The sequence below is a fragment of the Amblyomma maculatum genome, chromosome 3 (assembly GCF_055883805.1).
Source record: "Amblyomma maculatum isolate TAMU_Amacu chromosome 3, ASM5588380v1, whole genome shotgun sequence".
Classification (NCBI taxonomy): Eukaryota; Metazoa; Arthropoda; class Arachnida; order Ixodida; family Ixodidae; genus Amblyomma; species Amblyomma maculatum.
Window position 1 is genome coordinate 160,560,496 of NC_139346.1, and position 19,115 is coordinate 160,579,610.

At 52.1% G+C, this 19,115-nt stretch overlaps 1 protein-coding gene across 1 annotated transcript in view; it reads right to left on the minus strand.

The window, feature by feature from the left end:
- Positions 1 to 19,115, minus strand: part of Smg6 (Smg6 nonsense mediated mRNA decay factor) — a 99,190-nt gene that overhangs the window by 13,380 nt on the left and 66,695 nt on the right. Inside the window, exon 16 of the mRNA XM_084598410.1 lies at positions 9,903 to 10,056. Coding sequence (XP_084454536.1) covers positions 9,903 to 10,056 — 154 coding nt within the window. The remainder of the gene's footprint in view (positions 1 to 9,902; positions 10,057 to 19,115) is intronic.

Below are 19,115 nucleotides of genomic sequence, written 5' to 3' on the forward strand. Positions count from 1 at the left end.
CATACTTCCGCGCACAGCATGCCATCTCTCCGCACAGTGCCAACCGCAACTGAACGACAGCTCCCAAACCCGTGGTTCATCCCTCTCTCTCTCTCTTAAATGCCCATTCACACTTTCGACTCGCAAACGGTGTGCGAACGACTGTCATTTTCGAATATGCGAATAGGGAGCCACTCGAGTGTACCTATGTACAGCCGGCTAATTATTTAACATTACCGCGCGACCATCGACTGCCCAGCGTTGCTGCACTGGAAGAAGAAAGAGGTGAGAGAGCATGGTGAGGGCAAGGGCATGACCACAATTCCTGCTCCTGGCGTCGTCTGCTGGGCTGTCCTGATTTGTGCGCACGAAGCAACCCCTGCCCATAATCGGCTCTTTCGAAACGGCACTTTTCCTTCCATCCGTCGCAAACGGACCGCGCGAAAACTCTAAATTCAGAGCGCACGCTCGCGACAAACAACCTATCCGGTAGCCAGCTGAAATCTTCACCTATGCAGACAACCAAGTGTAGAGGACCCTCGGCATCGGCGCAATAGTTCAGTTAAACAAAACGCCCTCGAGGCACCGCACACGAACGCAACCATGGACAAGCGCCGTACTACGAACGCTACAAGTTTCCCCGGTCGATCGAATAAGCATGCAGCAGACAGAACACGAAATGAGCGCTGTCAAAACTCGGCCATAAAGCTTGCTTAGTGGGGCTGCTTCGCACGAAGAACGGCCAAGCAGAGGAACCGGATGTGGAACGAGCTTCCGTTCACTTCCGTTTTCTATCCAAACGTTGTTACTATAATCACTTATTTCAAAGTCCAACTTACTTCAGCGCCATGTCGACAGCGCATGGCCGGGGCAACAACTGAAGGCAGAAATTGGTGGCTGCTCTGCTCTTGGCTTCACGTTACAAGCAAGAAAAAAAAAAAAAAAAGATGAAACGGAAAACAAACCGATGTCGGCCCGCTGATGAACAGCCCTGATCAACAAGTTCGACGACCGGGCAAGTTGGTATTGATTCATCGTAAAACCAGTCGACTTCCTTCGGCTGCTTCTAAGATGAATCAGCTCCGCCCTGGTCGCAGCCGCCTTGCACGCTGGGCCATATAATACCGTCACCGTTATACGCTTGGTTACACACAGTTATGCCCTCAAATATTCGGGAAAAAGCAGGTCTACTGTCGCAAGCCCTATGCCATATGCTCCGCGAACTGACATAGTTTCCGTGATTTGCATCTCGGAGAGCACGGCCTATTCTTCCCGCGGAACCGCACGACAGTCGACCAGCTTCCTTCACCAGCGATTTAGCGCGCGGCGGTATCAGCATGGCAATAATTCAACACATATGCAGTTTACCCAAGCAGCAATATCTCGCCCGGCGAGTGTTCCCCGTTCGTTTGGAAATACCTACCCTGTGGATGATATTACAGTTAAAGCGTTATATAAGACTTTCCCGTCGTACTTTTGGCGCATCTCTCCAGCGGAACCGCCACTGACGTGCTCGACTCGCGGCGTCGCGCAACGGCGAGAAATTCGAATCTAGACAACACCACCGAAAGGAAAAGGAAAAGAAACGCACGCAGTTTCATTCGGAGTAAGCACTGCCGTTGATTGCGCTAACTTTCGACTATTCCAACGGACACCGAAAATACGGGCGACTTCTCGCAATAACACCCTCACCCACCTGCGCTGTACACTCCATGTATAGAAGAACGCAGTGCACTCTTGGACTCTTGTCGACCAACCTCAGCTTTTCAGTTTTCCGTTAAGTGCAATTAATACCAGTCCTGATAAGGAGAACACCATGGGAGGCGCTTGCAGTCAAATCCTGTAGGAATTGAAAAAGGAAAAAGGGGGGGGGGGGGGGGGTGAACGTGCAACACCCTTAGTATCGGAAAATGTATAGTCCAGATTATATTATCAATTTCCCGGGTGCCGCCAGCATGACGGCGGTTTCTCCGCCTATCTCCCTCTTGTTTTACGGTAAGACCCTAGGGCTGATAGCAGTAGCACGGCACAGCTACATCGCCGGTAGTCCGGTTGTGAAGTTCCGCAGCGACAGGGAAGCGCGGAGCACTGCACAAAACTAGCAGCACACCGCAGCGGGCCGAGAGAACGCTAGACCGACTTTCTTCTCGAGCGCTGCCGCCGTGCTTTGCGGCGAACAAAAGCGGCCTGGCCAGCAGCACCTTCATCCCAACCCCCTCCCGTTTAACGCTTCCGGTGTGAATGGCCCCGCCGCCGAACAGAGAAGAGGCGGCGGCGGCTGAAGAAGCCACCGCGCAGGAGCGGCTATTCCTAGGGGCCGGGCGATAATGATGGCCGATGCACGGCCGTTCACTTGGCGCGCCGCCGGGATGCGCCCACTTGTGCGCAGGGAAAGAGAGCGCGTGTATCGGGGCCTCCGTGGGTAACGGCCTCGATTTCACTGCCAAGGTGAAAGTACTACCTCCGTTTTCTCTCCTTCCCCGGCCTTCATCCACGCTTCACTGCTCTACCGCCCATTTTTTCTCTTGCTCTTCATGGTGATCCGAAATTTCGGTGGTCGCTCTGCATTTCTCTGTCTACTTCCTTAAGGGGAAAAAATAAAAAAATGTTTACCGGGGTATGTTTACGCCACGCCGATGGTATCGAGCAAACGGCAATCTGCCAGAGTAAAATCAATCTGCCCTTTTGAGGCATCCCGAGTTGCGCACGTAAAGATCCACTCCCGCACCTCCCGGCGCCACGAAACAGGTGCGACGAAACCAATGGAATGCCGAGAGCGCGTTTACTACAACGTATAACGTAAAAAGGCTATTGCTTAGGGTGGATGACAGAGCCCGATCTCATCGGTCACTTGAGAACACGATATGCACATTTTCGAAAGCACCCGCCACACGCCCAAATTGCGAAGAAACAAAACGCGTCTCACTGCCCAGCCAAGTCACGTAACTGGCCCGGCAAACGTCACTCCCTAGTCAGGGTAACGTGATAGTCTCTGCAGCCCCCTTGCACCAGTCAGTAGAGAGCGCAATCGGAGTGCCACGTTAGCATGTCTTGAAGTAAGGGGAACTGGACCACGTACGAGGGTAACTGAGAGAGCGCAACGCCATTAGCGGTCGCCTAGAGCGGGACGCAGTATATCTGTACCTCGCAACAGCGTAACGGTTAGTAGGCGTTCAACTAGAGGCCTACGTATGGGAGAAAAGGCGGTCCCCAACAGTGAAAAACCTTTCTTTAAGAATGAAACAACCCTGAACCCCGTTTTCAACGAAGTACAAGAAATATACGGTTCAAGTTTTAGTACAAAATAGCAGTAAAACCAACCGTGAACGGAGCCGGTTGCTGGGGTATGACAATGCTCGTACAATGCAACAACGTTCACCGTAACCTTGCCCCGCCTTCCGTGAGCGTTTATACATTTAGGCTGCGTTCAGAGATATACTTCCGAGCCGAAACTGCCATTTAACTCACTGACAGAAAACCAGTGACGAGAAAGAAGTTGCGGGACCCTGCCGGCGTGGAAAGCAGGTCTGCCACTCCCTCTCGCACGTGCCGCAGTACTTACTGTAACTTACTGTACGGCAGTAAGCTAAAGCTTCGAGTAGCAATTTCTTGAGCCATCAGATTATTTCGTAAGCTCGGTCTAAACAAATGGGCGCGCGTTTTGCGGATGCAAAAGCCGCGCGATGGCGCAGCGGAAGTCGTCCTCAGCTCGCGCGAGAGCGATGCTCAGAAGAAATGTCCCCCTCTCTCTCTCTCTCTCTCTCTCTCTCTCTCTCTCTCTCTCTCTCTCTCTCTCGTGTGTGTGTGTGTGTGTGTGTGTGTGTGTGTGTGTGTGTGTGTGTGTGTGTGTGTGTGTGTGTGTGTGTGTGTGTGTGTGTGTGTGTGTGTGTGTGTGCGTGCGTGCGTGCGTGCGTGCGTGCGTGCGTGCGTGCGTGCGTGCGTGCGTGCGTGCGTGCGTGCGTGCGTGCGTGCGTGCGTGCGTGCGTGCGTGCGTGCGTGCGTGCGTGCGTGCGTGCGTGCGTGCGTGCGTGCGTGCGTGCGTGCGTGTGTGTGTGTGTGTGTGTGTGTGTGTGTGTGTGTGTGTGTGTGTGTGTGTGTGTGTGTGTGTGTGTGTGTGTGTGTGTGTGTGTGTGTGTGTGTGTGTGTGTGTGTGTGTGTGTGTGTGTGTGTGTGTGTGTGTGTGTGTGTGTGTGTGTGTGTGTGTGTGTGTGTGTGTGTGTGTGTGTGTGTGTGTGTGTGTGTGTGTGTGTGTGTGTGTGTGTGTGTGTGTGTGTGTGTGTGTGTGTGTGTGTGTGTGTGTGTGTGTGTGTGTGTGTGTGTGTGTGTGTGTGTGTGTGTGTGTGTGTGTGTGTGTGTGTGTGTGTGTGTGTGTGTGTGTGTGTGTGTGTGTGTGTGTGTGTGTGTGTGTGTGTGTGTGTGTGTGTGTGTGTGTGTGTGTGTGTGTGTGTGTGTGTGTGTGTGTGTGTGTGTGTGTGTGTGTGTGTGTGTGTGTGTGTGTGTGTGTGTGTGTGTGTGTGTGTGTGTGTGTGTGTGTGTGTGTGTGTGGAGGCTGTGAAATATTCCGGCTTCATTCGGAGCTCTCAAACAATAAAACTGAAAAGTGTCACTATTCACCAAATTACTTCTAAACGCTGACTGCGTGGCACGCTTCTAACGCTGAAAGCGATACAGGTATGCAGTCACTTCAGCACAGATCCGAGAGACAAGCTGGTGCGCGTGCGTCAGGTTCCAACGGGCAGAGCGACTAACTTAAAAGTGGGAAGCCGGACGTCGAAAAGACCGCTACGCTGCTGCTATGGACCACCACCATCCGCAGTTTTAACCACACGCAACCGAACCCGCTCATTGGGCCCGCGCTTAACATAACCGGCATTCATCGCGAGCCGATAAGCGGTCGACGATCCTTCCACCTTTTTAACGCCTCCGGCCTCGTATAACAAGCCTTGCAGTGCTACCGAGCAACGCGAAGAGCCACGGCTGGTGCCGTCCTGTCCCTATCCCTATCGAGGCGCTGGTCGGAGGGCGACTTCGTGCCACCCGAGAAACGTCAAAACCAAGAACAACAGGGAGACGGGATTCGCGCGCGGGGTCATTATCGGTCTCTTTAAATCACAAAGGCCAGAAACCGGCGGGGAAACTAGAGGTGCGCCGCCAAACGGGGCACGCTTTGTTTTAATGGTCCCGGTAGCTTAATACCACCTCCGGGGAGGAGCGGGTGACATTCACCTGAACCCCCGTCCGCCCTTCCTGGGCGAACCATAAAACCCGCCCGCGCGCGACTCTGGGATGCACGTTTCTCGTGGGGCGTATATATACGCGCTTGCCGCGTGGTCCGCGCGAACGTGATAAACCTCACCCCTTCAAAGCTTTCTCTCCGCGCGGGCGCCCACTTTCTTTCGAGACGCAGTGGGAAATGCGACAGACACTACGGAGAAGAAGCGAGGGAAAAACAAAGAAGAAATACAAAAAAAAAGGCTCAGCACAGGCTGCAGAATGATAATAAAGTTTGCTAGAATGTGAATTTTGATCCCGGACACAGGACTTGCGCGAGAGGCACTACGTGAAACGAAATTCCCGTTCTGTCTGCGTACTTTGCCTAACGCGCCATGCTGGCCGGCAGTTATTCACGCTCTTCGTCCACCAGCAGTGGCCGGTGGCGGCCGACGCTGTTCGTAGTACACAGCCATTAGAAAGAAGTCGTTAGACGCGATGCCTTGCGATACTGGGAGCGCACCTTTTCGTTTCAAATCAAGGGAGGAGGAAGAGGAAAAGAAAACGCACGGAATAAGAATGGTAAATGACGCGGCTTTTGTCTCGCCGTTGTACGTCAGTCGTTTCTCCGGAAAGCCGAAATAGAGGAAGTAAAAAAAAAAAAAAAAAAAAAAAAAAAGTCGAAATTCGACGGACTTAAGTACGGCGGCATCCCGAAAGACGGCAGGCCGCAGATCGGCTCCAGACTCGACCAAATTGGGAAGCGATTACGTGGGATGTCTGTCGCATCGACAAGGGTAAGAAAAGCCGGGCGATGGACCGCGAGAGACAGCGCGCGCGCGCGTCGGCATAGCCGAAGAGCCGAAAGAAGAATAAAAAGGGGAGGAGAGGGGGGGGGGGGGGGGGTGAAAAAGGAGCTGCGTTGACATCACGCATTCTTGCAGCACGTACCACGATGGCGATGCTATTAATTTATGCCAAGCTTTTGCATCAGATGACACACCTTCATTTGGCGCATGACGATCAACAAAACAGCAGCGGCAGCAAGTTCATTACGAGAACGACGACACCGCATTCCAGACGAAGTAAAATTTATCGACACGGCCGCGCAATACGCAGACAGAGGGAGAGAGACACAAAAGATGCGTACGCTACAAGGAGTTAATTAAAAGGGGCGGCGATTTCCGGAAATCCCCTCACAAGGAGCCGAGAATACGGAGTATCCTCGGAGGAGCCGCTGCAATACTTATACACCAAACCACTAATCTCCAAGGAGCTCGGGGTGTCACTCGCAGCCAGCAAGCGGTGGGCAGTTAGTTGTTCGTGGCTGGGCAACACAGCGGGTTAATTTGTGGTCGCTCTGACACCGCCCCCACACACGCTCGGAGCTCTGCTGCAGCTTAGCAGAGCAGCTCGAAATCTGGCAGGGAAGAATTATCACGCGCGGGATAGGCGCTCTCGAAGCTCGACTTTGGGAGGCAAACCAAGTTTTTTTTTTTTTTTTTTTTCGAGGCAACGCGTTCTAGGGCCGTAGTTACTACACGACGGGTGAAATAAATCTTCACACGAGGCTCGCCAACCTTGGCGAACAGCTTTAGTGTAGCGTTTTATGGTTTTGCCGGCGCCCCACGAAAACAACCAAGTTGAGGCACTGTGTTTCGGAGCCCGTCGGCAGCAGTTGCAACGCTGTCCACATCGTGCGGGTGGTACAACCTCAGTCTTGCCGCGTATGGGCTATAAAAAAGAAAAAAAAAAAAAAAGTGCTCGCGTGCGGCGCCCCAAAGCTCAGTGAGGGGTATGAGAGTGAGGTGGAAAAGGGTTCCGGGAGAATTTCGACCAATTGGGGTTCACTGATATATATATATATATATATATATATATATATATATATATATATATATATATATATATATATATATATATATATATATATATATATATATATATAAGCACCCAAACGCGGCTGGGATAAGAACCTGCACCCTCATGCTCAGAGGCCGAAAGCTACGGCCACTAAGAGATACCGCGGCCGGTGTAATTAAAAGGTGATCGAAATAATTTGTCCCCAACAATTATAAAATATTGCTGAAACTAGAAAAAATAACTTTCTTGCCGTGAGCGGAGAGGTGACAGCTAACTTGGACCAAGGATTATAAAATTTTGTATTTCAGATAGCCCAGGGAAATCAGTTGTGTAGAGCTACCAGCCGTCTTGCGCACCACCGGTAATTTTTTTCTTTCGGAACTAATTCACTGTTAATTAGTTAATTTTTATAATTTACTTACTATTGACTTTAGACGATAAATGTGATTTGCAAAGTTGGAGAGCACCTTCAAAAACACCCATTCAATTTATTTGCCATAAATAGAGCCTCACGTGTATTTTTTTTTTTTTTTTCCAGCTACAAAGAAAGCCCGCGAATTACAAAAACAATCACGCGACTAGCGCATTCGCGCGCCACGATTGCCCTGCTCTCAACGGTGGCTTGAGAGAAGAAAATCATCAGCGGCCGTGGCTCGCAGCGGCAGGCCGATATCTCTGCGGTGGTTTCTTCGCCCGCGTGAGCCAGTCGGCGCATGCGACGGTGCCACTTGCAGATAGCGCGGTGCGCGGGCTGCAGCCATTGCCAACGTATCAGAATAACACGCTGGAACTAGGCCAGTCAGACACAACCGAAGGTGATTTTGGTTTACTCAATCCTCTGTTCAGAGCAGAGCAATGGCGGCGCGCGAATGCGCTAATCACGTGATTGTTTTGTAATTCGCAGCTTTCTTTGGAGCTCGGAAAAAAAGATATATGGGTGTCGTTTTCTACCGCAAATAAATGAAATGGGGATTTCTCAAGATGCTCTCCAACTTTTCAAATCACATTTATGGTCTACAGTCAATATTAAATATATTAGAAAAATTAACTAATTATTTCAAAAAAAAAAAAAAGAAAAAAAAAACCTGCCTGTGGTGCGCAAGACGGCTGGCAGCACTCATAGCAAAGCGCTCATTTCCAGTCTGTTGCGGCCATTACAAGTCGCCACTTGGCATACCGGTCGTTCCGTAGTCATTTTTAGTAATTTTGTGATCAACTTATTAATAATTATCATTGCTCATTAACTGTACCAATATCTATCGTATAAACTTTAATCACTACCAATCACCATCAGTCGTTTTCATTCCTAATTTCCCTCCTCACACATCCGTTATCAGGAAATGACACATTAGCGCACAGATCCCGCGCACAGGATTTCGTTCCACGAGCCTAGAAAGGATTTCGCCTTAATAACGGCGTGTCTGCACCTGCCCCGCTGAGATGGCTATGCCGATATTTTAGAGACCGCTAACTTCCCCCTTTAACGTGTTGTCGATGCAGAATATTGTGCGACCGGTAAACGAATACCTCGAATAATCAAATGCAGCGACGCTCTCCGAACAACGAGTTCCAAAACAGCATTGCACTGGCTGCGCATACGACGACAAAGGATTGCCCTCGACTAGTTTGGGGACACACGGCGCGAGTCTAGCGCGGACAGTCGAACCGCACCCCACTGATCCGAAACCCACCGAATATTGCCCCCCCCCCCCCCCTCCCCCTTTCTCCTCAGAGCAACCGATGCGGGCACGCTGGCAGTCAGTGCCCCGTAGTGCGTACTAGAGCGCGATGGCGGTTCAATGGCAGGCGGAGATCGAACCCTTCCTTCCACAGCAGCACGCGCGGCGATGCTGCCCATGCGGCCGTGCTCGGGGCTACTCGTTAAGCCGGGCTGATTGCGATGGGTGCGAAAGAGGAAAATGTGAGGTGGGCAAAGGGGGGGGGGGGGGTGCAAGAGTGAAAGCTGTAGTATGCGCGGCGTAGCAGAGAAAGTGACAACGATCTCATTTTCGTCGAAAACGTGAATTAGCCCCGGAAGCTATTCATCACCGCCGGCCCCGATGACCAGCCGGCTCTCGCCGCCGAAATAACACACGGGCCCGTCCCAGCGTAAGCCCTGGCGGCCACGAAAGCCGCCGCATACACCCGAGCGCTCGCTCGCACGTGTGCGTGTGTATATATAGGTTCACACACGTGGTGTGGGATGCGAGGGCGAAGACACATCGGCGGCGTGGCCCGACCGGATCTTCCAGCAAAGGATTGGCCAGTTGCGCGCACCACGAGCGCGCTTTCTTCCGACTACGTTCAGCACTTTCGTTTATTCCCGCAAAGCCAAAAGAGGAGCGAAGGAGCGGGGCACGATTTTTCTTCCTGAAGAACGGCATCGCTGGCCCGCTACTGACGGGTAGGAGGGGGGGTACTTCGATTCACAAGGAGCCATATTTCGTGATAGCCCCTTCAACAAACACTTGCTCGCTCTGCGAACATAATTCACGGAGCTCGCCGCGGGCCGTCCGAAAAATAATTACGGACAGCTCGACGAAGAGGTTTCGCTTTCGACGGCGACCGCGCCGAAACGCGACGAAGGCGCGGATACCAGCGGCGCTGACACCGGCGCCCACTTTCTGCCTGATACTTTACGAAGGTGATAGAAGACAACAATCGCCGCCAGACATGCTGTTGTCACTGCTATCGTCAGAAGCCAAGCTTGCGACATTGTTAGCCGGATAAAATTTTAGCACCTAATGGTGTCCCTCACGCATCGCCCTAGGGAGAATTGCCTGACCGCATAAGCGACGGCAGTGCCGCTTAGAGCAGGTGTAACCGAGAATGAAGCCTTGTTAGCTCACCGACGATGGGCACGTAGACGTAGAAATGTCCGTCGGCGACCAGCTTCTGCACCAGCGGCAGGTGGTCGATGAAGCAGTTGGTGTCCGGGATGAGGTACCGTGGCCGGATCTCCAACATGGCCGCCTGCTTGCTTCGGTGCTCCTGGAGCACAGCCTGCAACGCAACACAGAGACGCTATCCGTCAACAAAGGACATATCACGTGTGAACGCGCTCGGCAATGAAAACGTCGTCACCGCATAAATACGCGTGGCAGCGGCTTCCCGCGATATCGGAGCCTAAATATACCGAAGCACATGACAGCGAAGAACGGGTCGGTCTTGGCTCACAGCCGCCACTTCGGCATTGGGTATTTGCGATAGACCACCGAACAACCCCACCGGTATTGGACTGAAACAATCGCGCTCCATTATGAACGCTCGAACAACGTTCACAATAAGTACATCTTTGATCTGCCGTGAGATATCCGTGCGAGTCTTCGGGCTCCTCCAGCAGCGGCATGCTGCTTTCTCGCCAGCCGACAGAGTGGTAAAGCCATTGCGGAAGGACATTCCCTCCGTTAATAGGGAGTTTTAGAATAGGGGGACCCTATCGGTTAGGGGGATAGGGTAATAGCGGGGCGCGAGTGCGCATGCGCAGAACCCAAGCGGGCCTTGGGTTTTTGGGTCAGCGGACGACGGCGAAATAGCGTGGACCCTATCGCCGGATAGGGTCGGAGAACAAGGCGGCGTCCGGCCAAGCAGCGGCCGCTCGCCTCGGCACACATTCGTCGTTACCGCTGCATGGTGTCACGCGTTCACGGCAAACGAAAGGCCAACGAAGCTTGTGCTATGTCTCATGATGCCCGCACCACCAAATTTAAGCGATAAAACGCCCCATATTGTCTGATTGCTTCCGGATTTACCGAGCTGATAGGCGTAGCGAGTTCGCATCGTGTGGTTGCCATGGGGACCAGGCGTCGGAAAGCGCGGAAGGTTCAAATGAGGTTTCCCGGCTCAGCCTGGATTGATTAAGATTGGTCGATTTCGTATTGTCTGAAGAAAACAGATTATACAACTGGTATTTTTAGGATATTTATGTACCATGACAGCAGTTTCTGTTTAATAAGATAGCGTTGTTTTGGCTTTTATATATTTAAATGCTTTTATGGTTTACCGTCAGGGCGCTGCAGTCGACGGACGCAAGCCCCGCTCCGCTGCGTCGGGAAAACCCCTCTTCTAAAACTCGCAGGTCGGCTCAAACGTTACGCCACGGCACGGTATTTTCTTGGGGGCCCCAATCATTGGGCTCCCCTATTCTAAAACTCCCTAATGAAGAAAACGTTACTTCCGGACAGCCAGTAAGCTGCTTTGCTGCGCGTATCAGCCATGATGCCGAATAATGGTCAGCACGAGAGAAAAGGCGATTAGCGTTCCTCACGCTACATACGAGGTGTGACACGAAAAAAACGAGACTGGTCCAATAGATTATTGTACTTACAGAATCGGTTCTCTGTGACATTATCACCTTCAAAGTGGTCGCCTTCAGCATTGACACACTTCTGCATTCGGTGCTGCCACTGCTGGTAACAGTTCTGGAACGTGGTTTTTGGAAGGCCCTTCAGGAGATTCTCCGTTTTTGCCTGAACCTCTTCAGCTGAGGTAAAATGGGTTCCCTTTAAGCAAGATTTAACTTTAGGAAATGAAAAAAATATCGCATGGAGCCAAATCAGGTGAATAAGGTGGATGCTCCATCACAGTAATGTTTTTGCTGGTTATAAACTGCTTGACAGATAGGGCCGTGTGAGCGGGTGCATTGTCCTGGTGCAAAAGTCATCCATCACTCCACAACGGTGACCTTCTTTTCCTATTTTTTTTTTCATGAAGTCTTTTCAGTACTTCAATGTAGTAGTGTTGATTAACAGTCTGACCACTGGGAACCCACTCAATAATTGCAATTCTATTCTTTTTTAAAGCTGCACACTTAGTCTCGTTTCTTTTGTATCATACCTCGTACACTGTCCGAAAGATCGACAGTTCAGTTTAGTTTCCACTTTAAGCAATTTCTGCAGCCATTTCAAGGGCAGCGGAGTTGCGTTGCGCATGTAGTCTCGGTTATTTGGCACCTCTTCTAAGATCTCACGCCCCACTCACCCATTTTCGAAGACGATCCCAACTGATAAGTGATAGCAGCGAGGCACCAGGTTAATCGGAGGAAAACGTGTCGTGATTCCCGTTAACGTACGCAGTGCGCTTCAAAGCCCAAAAACGCACAGTCGGCTCAGTACAAAATTCGAGGATAACGGGGTCGACACCGACTGGTGCTTTCCTAAGCCCGGCAAGACGATGAACAACGATTCTCGCCGAGTGATGCTGCAAATACTACAATAAAAGGCACAAATGGAAACAGTCTGCATACGGACAGAGAAGACTTCGTAGACAAAATTCTCACCCTCCTTACAAAACGGCCAACGGAACCGGTAACGCTGCACTTAGCAACCCTCCACGAGCACACGTCAATCAATCAATCAATCAATCAATCAATCAATCAATCAATCAATCAATCAATCAATCAATCAAACCAATAAGCCCACTGCTTCTAACATTCCTCGGCCGCTGATCGATCATTGCAAGTTCCTGACAGGGAAGAATACAGAATTTCGCAGGTCTGTCCTTCCAAGTGCAGCGTAGCTGCGTACGGCCGCCGAAGACTCCTGCACGCCAGCCAACGCTCGACCTTCCGGACAGCAAAGACGGCAGTGCCCGGCATAGCAACGATCGACATTAGGATCGCCTCTCTAACGCCTAAGTTACACTCTCCGTCCCCGGCGTACAGTTGACTGCTCTCGTCCAACTTCGATCCCAGTAACGATAGAGGCGGTGCAACCCTTAACTAAGACAAACGTCATCGGGTCCCTCCGGACACGTGGCGGGGAACGGTTACTGCACTGTTCGCACACATATAAGATCGAGGACCATTAACTCCGCACATAGCCGGAGCGAGAAGACAAGCGAAAGCGTGGGCCAGCACTGAGGTCGCGCAACACCGGACGTCACGCCCAGGACGTCAACAACGGCGCGCGAGGAACCGAGGCAAACAAAGGGCGAGAGACTCCCTTCGGAACACACTGCTGCAACAGGCCTCGCAGGGACCCTGTAGCAGCAGGAGTAGCGAGCTGCGGACAACAGGGAGAGGCCAGCCGGAAGCTGGACCCCTTTACCCTGCATCCAGAACGAGGAGTAGGGAGACGAGATGCATCCGTCTCCCGGGTGACCCCGTATATCTCCCAGAGGCAGCAGCCACGAAATACAGCCCACACAAGAGGGATGAGAGGAGCGCAGCAGCAGCGCGCCCAAGGATCCCCAATCTCCCCAAGCTCCCAACCTTGTCGCTCACAAAAAGGGGAAGAGAGGACCCGGCACTGAGTCACATTTATTTGGAAGCAGCCGGACAACGCGGCAGGAACGCGCATCTGGACCGGCCGACGCGTCATTGGGCACCGCCGGAGATTCTGTCAACGCGCCGGACAGCCAGTGCACTGCCGCTGACCACTCCGAGACCGCTGCTCCCCTCGGGCGCCGGCGGGGCGGCAGCAGTGACTCAGTCACCTGATCGTGACTCAGCACTTATTTGGGCGCCCACGCAGGACGCCCCCGCTGCGCTAGGGTCCGCCCTGCGGGACTCCGCAGACAAAAAAAAGGGGGGGGGGGGGGGAGAGGGGAGGACCCCGGACAAGGGCACTCCGTGCAAAACAGCACGCGCAACGTTCGCGCCGCCGACCGGTTGAGTTAATTCGCAGGGAAGTGACGAACGCCGATTGGAACGCAGCCTTCCCCGATTCTCCCTCCGGTATCCTCCTGATCCATCCATTCATTCTTCCCCACGCGCGTGCACCCCAACCCAGTACCGGCCCCGAAACCTCGATATCGGTTTTATTCGATACACCTCCGCCCGCCCAAAGGCGGCGGCATGTTCGACGCGGCCGGAGCAAACTCCGCTTGACAGGTGCACCGGCTTGGACATAAGCCCGACACCGCAGCGTATAGGGGGCGTGCGAGCGCTCCCGAGGCGTGCGCGAGCAGATATCACACGGGTATGTGCAATAGGGAAGAGCCTACACAACCTGCGGCATTACACAGTTAGGGGTGCCTGGACAACGTAGCGGGTAGGCTGACACCTAATTCAAAGCGGCAACTACCCCCCCCCCCCTCGCCTCTCCCAGATATAAAAAGAGGGACCTCCACTCGTAAAAACATTTGAAGAAAACGACAGAAAGGAAGCGACGTGCCGAAACAATGTTGTGCGTTCCGTGGGGCTGACTTATAAAACACAAAACAAGCAGCTATTTTGCACCTAACGCATAGACAACCGGAGTCACAGCTCCGTGCACGATCCGCGCTTTTTAGGAATCGTGGAATGGCTTCGGAACACATGCAGGGCAGACCGCGATCTACGAAGACATCAACGACGGCTCGCACTTTCACACCCACGCATCCAGGCACTGTGTAACAACTTAGGCGCTATCCGCCGCCTCTTCGGGATCTAAAACAACAAGAGGCAGTGTACTGGCGAAGACTGCAGACAGGAACATTCCCTAACCTACGTATCCTAAGCAAAACTTACCCGTCACAATATCGGGACACCTGCCCATGGTGTGATAGCAAACCTTCGTTACACCACATCACGTGGCAATGTAGAAATAACCATAGCTTTCGTAAAGACCCGAGTGCGGAACAGTGGGAGATCCGGCTCCCCAGCGGCGATCTGGATTGCCAACTAGGTCTGACCCAGCACGCCCAGCGAGCAGCGAAGCTCAGCGGAGCCCTGGAATAGGGGCACCGACCCTGTGAGAAGACGGAAGATGGACCTCTTCTGCTACTAGCACAAGACCTTCCTAGAGAAATTAACGTATTTCCTATCCTATCCTAACTTAGGCGCGGAAGCATCTTGAAACAGACTAGCTGTATGCAGCTGATTTCTCGCTGTCGTCGCCACAATTTACTAGTTTTCGACGTCAGTATCAGGAACTTGCTCGCGTTGTTCGACACGAGACGCTGGCTAAGCAGGCAATAAGCGCAAGCACCGAATGATCAAGAAGTGAAAGCGAGACGAACGAACGCCGCTTAACTACACTTCTCCGCATTACACATCGCGGGTTGTAGAGAAAACGCCGACATTCCCCTTCATCATCATCATCATCAGCCTAACTATACCCACTGCAGGGCGAAGGCCTCTCCCATATTTCTCCACTTACCCGGTCCTGTGCTAGCTGCATCCACTTGACCCCTGCGAACTTCTTAATCTCATCCGCCCACCTAACTTTCTGCCGCCCCCTGCTACGTTTTCCTTCCCTTGGAATCCAATTTGTTACCCTCAGCGACCATCGGTTATCCTCTCTTCGCACTACATGTCCTGCCCATGTCCATTTCTTCTTCTTAATTTCCACTAGAATGTCGGTATCTTGAGTTATTTCTCTGACCCACTCTGCACGCTTTCTATCTCTTAATGTTACCCCTACCATTTTTCGTTCCATAGCCCTCTGGGTAGTCCTCAACTTAAGTCGAACTCTCTTGGTTAGCCTCCACGTTTCAGCCCCACAGGTGAGTACAGGCAAGATGCAACTGTTGTATACTTTCCTCTTACATAACATTCCCCTTCCCCTTATGACATTCCCTTTATGTAACGTTATATCCCGCCGGACCACGACAAACAACACGTTTAACATCGCCTGACGCCTAATCGCTCACTGCGTGTACGTACACGCCAAGCAATGCGGCTGCACTGTTTCATTCTCGCAGAGCCGCCGTGCGGTGACGGGTCAACGCTCGCGAGCAATGCCGACGGACCATGCCCGGCGCGCACGAAGACATCCCACCCGCCCGCGGCGAAGCATAGCCGAGAAGATATTGCGACGAAACAAGCAAAAGAAACAAAGACGGCCAGCTTAAGCACATTTTTATCCGACGCGTGCAACGACAGCGGCAGCTAGCTGTGTGACACACGCAGTGTACAGCGGTATGCCGACAGGAAGTTCCGCTCAGTCGCCAGCCAGGCTCAATCCCAGACGATCCATTAACAACCCTTGCTTTGCCGCCGCCGCGTCTTGAAAGTTGATATAAGCAGTGTGCCTCTTCCTGCAAAACACAACCTAATCGATTCCGAAACCCCCGGAAAGAGGGGGGAGGGGGGGGGGGGGAAGACAGGAAAGGGTCGACTGCTAATGCACGTTAAAGCCGCTTAAGCGCTGCCCGTTTCGTATAAATCACCACGAGCCGACCAATTAACTTATTCTCCCGAGCAGATGCCTTCGATTTCGAATGTACGCGCGGCGTGCGCGCACTGCAAACGCAACGGCACGAGAAGAGACAGAGAAAACTCACAACGAAAGAGCAGGTCTGTTCGCGACTATAACACGCACGAACACAAGTTGCGCGACGGTGAAGACGCAAACGAAAGAGAAGAGCGGCGATTGAGGACGAACCGACCCCGCCGCCGATGGCCGCCGGCTGTTCGTGAGCGCCGACAGGAGTCGCCAAACGGGAACCAGAGAGAGAGAAAAAAAAAGAGCGGGCAAACACACACAAACACGCCGCCGCGGGCGAGTGACCCGCGCGCAGCACACGCCCGCCCGCCGTTCCGTGAAGAACTCATCAGAGCCGAGAATCGGCAGAAGGGGGCATCGCCAAACACGCACAAGGGGAGGATAGAAGAAAGCTACGCATTTGGACTAATGCGCAATTTGGCCGATTGATTTGAGCGCCAGGGAAATCATGCGGGGGCCAGGCGCAGGAATGGGGGCCCCGGAGGTGGGATGCGGAGAGACGGGGCTCCGATGGGGGGGGGGGGGGGGGGGATCGGATGGAAATGACAGCACGAAAAGCAAACGCTTATAAATCATTACGAACCCACCACCCCACCGTCCGCGTGCGTTTTCGGAGATCCGAAGCGGTCCTCCGATAATTGAATACCGGGAAGCAGCGGTAGCGCCCGCAGAGGCAACAGCCGGTGCTACCTATATATACAGAGCCCGCAAGAAACAAACAGACGCGCTAAGCGCGCGCGTGTACCGTGTGAAAATCAGAGGCGATGCGGTACGATGAACGGTGCACATAGTAGGTACGCAAACGAGGGAGCGGCCGAGTTTAACGTCCTGTGCAGAGGCGATCCACGTGTTCTTCTTCGATGGAGGTTGCTCGCGTTCAGTGTACAACGACCACCCCAGTGCCACGAGTATAGTTGCAAACTCGTTTCCGTCGCACAGCTATTCATGCTTTCCAAGTGACGCAAGACTGAACAGATTTAGGCGACACGGCTCGTTCACTGAAACTTCGTTCAACCTTCAGGTCACGTGAGCAGACCACGCATGGGCAATGAAAAAAAAAAAAAATCAAAGAAAAAGTCCGCATCTGGAGATTTTGTATTATAAATATCCATTCAATTTTCCGTGAAAGTATGCGCTTTGCGCACGCCGAAGCTGAACGTCGCGTCCGGAACAGACAATTCAATATAGGCACTCCACATCGCTTGGCTGCCAGCTGAAGCGCCCACTTCTCCCGTATACACTACCGCGGTCATAAAGCTGCTGCGCCGTGTATTTAAGTGTTTACTCTCCGTACACAACTGAAACTGTAAACCAAGACTCGTATTAGCCAAGATAGGAACCTTTCGGGTAATACACCATTCAACAGGAAGCGAGGCGATTACCCCGAACGGCTGCAATGCTGCGCCGTTTTAACTGTTACGACGAAAAACTCCTTGCCTCCGGTTCTGTTTAGATCAAACGAGAGCTCCGTGCACCTTCTTTTTTCTAAAATGAATTGAAACGAAACGCGCGCGCATACTATGTATTGGATCCCTACCACTTAACAGAACTAGCACATGCATGTTACCAATTAGGCAGCGAAAGGGTTATGACACCACTCGGAAGTTTGCACAAAGAACGCGGTTGCGTCACAATTTTCGCACGAGAGAGAAATAATAATAATAAATTATTTATTTATTTCAAAAATGACATACAAATACGAGCCTGCCCAAGCCAACAATGGGCTTGTGGGGCAGCGCTCGGCAGAATGGAGCAAGCCAGGGAGCGGCACAGTAAGTCAATATTGCACAAGACTCAATATAAAACTAAAGAAAGGCAGTAAGAAATGACTGGGGGGAAAAATAAAAAAGAAAGAAAGAGAAGAAACAAAATTACACATACAAATCAAAGATATAAGATTTAACTTCTTTCCATGTGCTGGGAGATAAAACATTATCTGGCAGGTCGTTCAACACATCAGGTACATAGAAGGCACGGACACGTTTGCCATATCTTGTCCGTACTCTTGGTAAGGTGAAGCGGTCGCGTGGACGTAATGTTCTGGCGGGGACATACGGGAGGCAGAACTCATTGTTCCATATATACGAAAAGATTACCGTTTCTTTGAATAACAGCCTGAACGAGGGCATGTGCGAGCATGAAAAAAGACCGGAATTGTTAGTAATGTGCACACCATACATCACCGCCCGAATTATGGATTTTAGTAAAGAATCAACTTTATTGCGCCAAAACACTGAACAGATTTAAAAAGAACAGATTCCATATCTCAACAACAGATTCCATATCTCAAACCGCACACCGCACGGATATCCGTTAGCGATGCCTTACGAGCAAATGGCGCGCCAGGCGTGACCAGGGCGGAACAGCGCCGTCATCCCATTCGCCGTTTCAGCGGCTCGACCCCGGCAGGCGTCACAATATGACAATTGTGACTCGAACCCCAGACGTTGCCCGCGGGGTTCAAACTCCGTACCTTACTTTAGGAACAGAACACTTGGCAATACCATGGGACTCCAACCCCCCCATTCTACATTCTCTCTCTAAAATCACCTGACGCTTACACGTCACATTACTTCTGGTACCACATCACGCGGTCAACTTCCGTGACAGGTTCCGAGGACAAGGTTTCGTCTCACGAGCTTTCGCCTTAATAACCTTCGACGAAAGTACGGTTTATTGATTGATTGATTGATTGATTGATTGCACCTCCTTATTCCGATCAAGACGGATCGGTGGCCTAGATAAAGGAGAGCTCTGTACTAGCGGGAGGAACGCTCACTGCAGCGGTCTACGTCGGTGGCGCGCGCAAGACTGTAGCGACAGAAGCGCGTGTGGCGCAAGCGAATCTGCCGGACGATCTAAATTAAATTGGCGGACGACCGCCACGCTTCGAGTTACACCTAGCGCTCAAAT